Here is a 6000-nt window from a genome sequence, read left to right on the forward strand (position 1 = left end):
TGTGTGTGTGTGTGTGTGTGTGAGTGTGAGAGAGAGAGAGAGAGAGACAGAGAGAGGGAGAGAGAGTGTGTGTACATATTGTGTGTGTTGATGTGTGTGTGTGTGTGTGTGTGTGTGTGTGTGTGTGTGTTGTGGTCAGTGTTTGTGGTGAGGTGCAGTAGAAAGTCTATTTAACACAAGGCATTAACTCTGCTAATCACACCCAGATGACCAGAAGCAAGCACAGCAGAGTGTGTGAGTGTGTGTTGTGTGTGCATGTTGTTTGTGAGTATGTGTGGTGAATGTATCATGATTACCTCTACAGAATATAAAGTTCTTCCAAAAAAGTACCATGTTGAGGTCTGAACATTCCCGACAGAAGCACCTAATTAGTCTACGTGTGTGTCCTTGTGTGTGTTTTCGTGCACGTGTGTCAACGTTAGTGTTTGTGGTGCCCCACATCCTGTAAACAACGAGCGTCACAACAAAGTGGTTGTTATACGGTCCTGAACTTTTGCCTCATCCAATGATTATCGGCATCTGTCTTTCTGTTCTGGTTCAGTCCCAACAGCAGCAATGATCGAACTCCAAGGGTAAAGAAAATATTCTAAATAATCAGCAAATTACAGGAAAACCTCAGTATATTGAGAAATATGCTTATTTGGTTTCTTGCAGAGAGTTAGATGAGAAGATTGACACAGCTTACATATCTGTATGCTATATTTGAAGCTACCGCCAGCAGCCAGCTAACTTAGCTTAGCACAAAGACTGTAAACAGGGAAACCAGTTGGCTGGAAACCTGTGGAGACTCCAGGAAGTTACTGGTCCCGAACAAGAAATGGTCAGACACATAACTTTCTGTAAGCCTGTGATTAGTCGTTTTTAATCTTTGGTATTTGAACAAATCATTTAGTGATTTGAAATGAGATACAGCACATTGACTAGTGAGCACTGGCCAGAGCCAGACTAGCTGTTTCCCATGTTTCCAGTGTTTGTGCTAAGATGAGTTAGCGGGCTGCTGGCGGTAGCTTCATCTTCAGGGTGCAAATATGAGAGGTGGTTGCCAATGAGAAGAAGAATGGATTTAATAGCTTAGTATCAGATATAATATGTCATCACGGTTTTTATGTGGTAAAACAGTCTTTCTAGCTGTCTCTTTGTGTAGCTGAAAGAACAAAGCCATCCTGCTCAAAGCTTTGCAATTCCAGCTGTGATTTACTGTCTTGGAATTTCTTGTCCTGGTTTCAGGTGAGAGTCACTCCTACGCCATCACAATTTTATCACTGCCTATCCCTGGTTCTACTTATCAAATGACAGGGCAGTCACAAAGCCACAGAAAGAGGTAGAGGCTGTATTTCTGAGGTGAATCAAACAAGCCTTTGTCTCCTGCCATTACCCACCCTTCTGCCTGTCTCTCTGCTTACCTATCTACCTGCATGCTAGTCCACTTTTTAGCCTGTGAATTAGTTGTCAGGTTGCCTGTCTTGGTATCTTTTTCACACCTGCCTGTGAGTGTCTACCTGCCTGCTCACCCGTCTTTCCGTCTCCCCTGCCTGTCTTCATGCTTGACCACGTCTGTCTACCTGCCTTTATCTCCCCATCTGTCTCTGTGCAACCTGACCTGTCCGTTGTCTCTGGTCTTTTTCAGAGCGTGACTGGTTGGCTGACCGACCTCTGGACTGATTACACTTACCTACCGCAGAGCAGCTGGGACGCACACACATGCATGCATACGCACACACACGTAAAGATGAATGCACAGACAGATCATTCAGCCTTGCACTGGCTCTCAGCCCTGCTGAGAGGCAGTGCGAGGCTAACCATCCGCTCATCAGCACCACAGACCTGTGAGTGTTCAGGACATGCAGTCTAATCTGATCTACTACGTATGTGCAAAAAGACCTAGCTCTGCAGGCAAGCCTGCAGTTTTTTCCTTATTTTTAGGAGCTTACAAAAGGAGGAATTTAGGAATATGACAACATACCAGCATACATATGCTCATGTGCACACACACACAAACACACAAAGAGCTATAATTACACTATTACACCATACAAGGGAAAGTAGTGGAAAACCCAGAGACGCAGCAGAAAGAGAGGTGTAAATAGAAAACTGGTGACTCACATTCTAGTGGCTACACACCAGCCGCACACACTGAGAGAGAAAGAGCCAAAAACACAGGGTTCACCCACATGAAGCCAGAGGAAGCCATGTGTGTGTTTGTGTCTGAGTGTGGTGACAGAGTAGGATGAGTAAAGCTCTATTTGCCGTCACTGATGTTATAGTTACTGGACATGTTATCAAAAGGGGTTTTTGTTTTAAACGTTATGTTCTTTAAATGAATGAATGCTCTAACACACAGTCTCTCCCAGCCATTAATCACTCTGTGTTCTGCTACACTGTCCTATAATAGGTTCAGGGAGTGATGCTGTTCCCCAGGATGTGGCTAAGAGGAAACTTGTTTCCTTGTTTGCACAAAGTTTAGAGGCTCTTTTTAATTTGGTATAACACACAAAGTTTTCAGTGCCCTTTTATATCCGAAAAAAATGTTCTAAGTCGCACATAAGTATCATCCTTTCCTGTTTGTTACGATCATGCTAATTAATAATGACGTCAGTGCCAAGCTCTTTATCTTTAATATTTCAATTAGGCCTGAAACAAATGTTTTTTCAATATTGATTAATTTGGTTATTCATTTCACGATTAATCGTTTTGTCAATAAAATGTAAAAAATTGCTGAAAAATTGTTGTTGCAGCTTTCCAGAGTCCAACCCGGTCGTCCCAGCCTTTTTGTGTTTAGTTTACATGTTCTCCCTGTGTCTGCGTGGGTTTCCTCCGAGTGCTCCGGTTTCCCCACCATCAAAAACATGTTAGGTTCTTCAGTCAGTGCCATTGACCAGACACTGATATAGATCTGGATTTGGTCCCCGGGCGCAGCACAGCGGCTGCCCACTGCTCCCTTGAGGGATGGGTTAAATGCAGAGAATCAATTTCACAATATGTATGTGTATGTGACAATAAAGTACCTTTACCTTTCCAATGAGACGTATCATTTTACAATGATATTAAACAGACTAAAAGATGATATCCTCACATTAAAGATACAGGAAAAGCTAATGTTGTCATCTTTTCTTGAAAAATTACACAATTGATTATCAAACTAGCTGCTGAAAGCAAATTTGTTCATTTTAAGAAATCATTCCTTTCAACATTGAGTCTTAACAACCCATTAATTCTTAAAGTGAGTGAAAGTTCTGACTATTGGAGTGAGTTACTTCAATGTGTTTGCACTATTATAAACTATAAACTATTTGTTTCAAGATGTTGACAAACAATCATCAAACAAATCAGGTTAATATAGCATAAGTGGAATCGAAATATTTTAATAACTTCACTTATTTTAATAAATAAATAAGACACTAAATTTACTGTACAATACACCAAACAAAGTGGGATTATTTTTTCCTCTTTCTGGATTCTGGAATATTTTTTCAACAGGAAAGTGTGTCTGTTTGAAGATATCAGCAGGTAAAGTCAGAAAATCTAAAGTCTAACCACACCATGGATTTCAACTAATGCTAAGAGAATGACAGAAAACAAACTCACACAAGAAATTAAAGACACTTTTAAAAATGAAATCCAATAAATGTCTGGCCTATTGCTACCTCCCAGTCAGTTGCCAGTCATTTCCAACGCTGCTGTTTGATGCTCAACATCTGACTACTGCACTCCACTTCATAAAGTTTAAACCAAATGTTCCCTTTCTCACACCTCTATTCCAGAACCCCCCCACACACCACACACACATGTACATTGCACTGCTAGAGAGTCATCCAGGGGCCGCCCTCATTACCCAATGCACAGGTGCCGGGACTCTATTCTAGATGGACAAGACCCAGACCAAACCTTTGTTTTATACATGAACATGTGCAGTCCCACACATACACACACACACACACACACTAATACATACACACACTTTCTTCTACACATCTCAGAGCCACTGGGGCTAAACTCTGTGGTTAATGGCTTTCCCACCCACTACACAGTGTGCACATGCTGAAGCCGTTAACGATAAGTGGCTTTTCAAACTTGGTAACGTCCTAATGTCCCCGTTAATTTCACATTCCTCACTACAAAGGCCTCAGAATATGGGCCAGTGATTTCACTGAGATGAGTAATTTTATCAACTTTTATAAAAATAGTAACTTCACATTTTTCAGGGTACCTTTGGCCCTCTGAGTACTGACACAGGGCAACTTCATTCTGCACAACATCAAAACATTTGTCCAAAACTTTTGATATAAAACAATATTGGAAACAACTTGCTGTTTCAGGCAAGCTTCCTCTTATTCATTATTTAGGCAGCAAGTGCTCCGCTGTGCTTTTCTCCTCTTGTCTTCACCTCTTAGCTGATCTGGCTAATCTAAAATCACTGCACAACATGGCATTGAGTGGCCACTGTTTCTGTCAAGACACTACAAACAAAAGAATAGCACTTTTTATTAAAGGATTTGGATGAGAACAACATAATTGTAATGACTATATACTGTGTTTCTCCAGTAGGAAATTCAGCTCTTGACAAGAGTAACAGAATTAAGTGACTATGAACTATGAATGGTGGCTTTCTGGTGTGGCTTTTCACGAATCAGACCAGAGAATAAGAATACTTTTTTTGATGTGTCTATGTTTTAATAAAGTTTAATGATGTAATTTAAAGTTTATAATGTATGTGGTTACATGCATCATTGAGAGTAGACACAGCCATTTGTGCATACTGCTAAATGTAAAAATTCACTGAGAGATCATTATGTCTGTATATTATGAGAAAGTAATTTTTCTATTTTATTTGACTATTGACTGCACCTGATTGATTCCAGATGCCCATTCCTATTCCCAGTTCTGTTAATTTCACACTTCAATATCCTCCTGTAAAATATGTTAGGGGGAAAGGCCTATGAATATTAAAGCAAATATATAAGTTCAAATAATAAAATACCATTAAGCAAAATGAGGTTGTGTAAGAGTTATTAGGTACCACAGACACCACTGATCCCACTAAACTATAAGGATCAAGGCTAATAAGAGTTGCAGCATGCAGTATGTTGTAAACAACGCAGGCAGTGATTCCAACTGTAAAAATACAGAATATACAAGTAATGCACATTTTAAAGCATTATCTGTTGGGGTCATACACATGTTTAAATATACATTATATTAAGTATCACAGAAATGTAATCAGCGCTTTAAGTGTCAAATAGCATAAAACTCCTCAATCACGGCCGTCTGTATTTTTATTTTATGACTTATAATTTATTTTGTATGCACTGGTGGTCATGTCGACCACTGACTGGAGGTCGTATTTGACCTCAGGTTCGGTAAATCCTTTTTAATAAGGGGTTGTGGGTACCTGGAGGTGTCTGAAGGCAGCGGTTAGTTGGGTCATGTGCAGAGTCAGGCACCTGGACGTGCATCTAGCGCTGTTGATTTTCTCCTGAACATCCTCCTGCTCCAGTGAACTCCTGCGGGCGCGAGTCACCGCCAACAACGCGCACAGGAGCACCACACCGGCCCGACAAACTGGCATTGCACCGAAAAGAAATACGAGGAAACGAAATAAGTGGGCACAGAAATTAAACGGCAGACTTTTCCTTCCTCGTGTCCGGCTCGTCAGCGTCCTTCTCTCGCGACCCTTTAAGTTCAGAATGAAAACATCTGAGCGCTGCTCCTGTCTGACTAAGTGGAGCAGCTCTACCCTCCTCGCGGACACTCCCACCACCGGTACAAGTGCGGCCACGCGGAATTAGAATGGTCTTCAACCTTATAATCCTTCTCATCTTCCTCATCACTTCTGCGATTTTCATCACTTATTCTTTCTATTACTTAATTCTGCCTCTTATCATCAGCATTATTATCACTGAAACAATCACTCCCATTAGCCTACCTGTACACCTGCAGCTATTTTCATTATCTGATAACCACTATCATCACCTTGATCATAATCACCCTTAGGCTACCTCC

General features: G+C 41.0%; 1 protein-coding gene across 1 annotated transcript in view; it reads right to left on the bottom strand.

Moving 5' to 3' along the window:
- Nucleotides 1–5688, bottom strand: part of anos1b (anosmin 1b) — a 47899-nt gene extending 42211 nt beyond the window's left edge. The window contains exon 1 of the mRNA XM_038715362.1: nucleotides 5390–5688. Coding sequence (XP_038571290.1) covers nucleotides 5390–5566 — 177 coding nt within the window. The 5' untranslated portion in view covers nucleotides 5567–5688. The remainder of the gene's footprint in view (nucleotides 1–5389) is intronic.
- Between the last annotated feature and the right edge of the window lie 312 nt (nucleotides 5689–6000).

Source organism: Micropterus salmoides, unplaced genomic scaffold (assembly GCF_014851395.1).
Source record: "Micropterus salmoides isolate LMB-PRFRI ecotype aquatic unplaced genomic scaffold, ASM1485139v1 Ms_hic_scaffold_13, whole genome shotgun sequence".
NCBI lineage: Eukaryota > Metazoa > Chordata > Actinopteri > Centrarchiformes > Centrarchidae > Micropterus > Micropterus salmoides.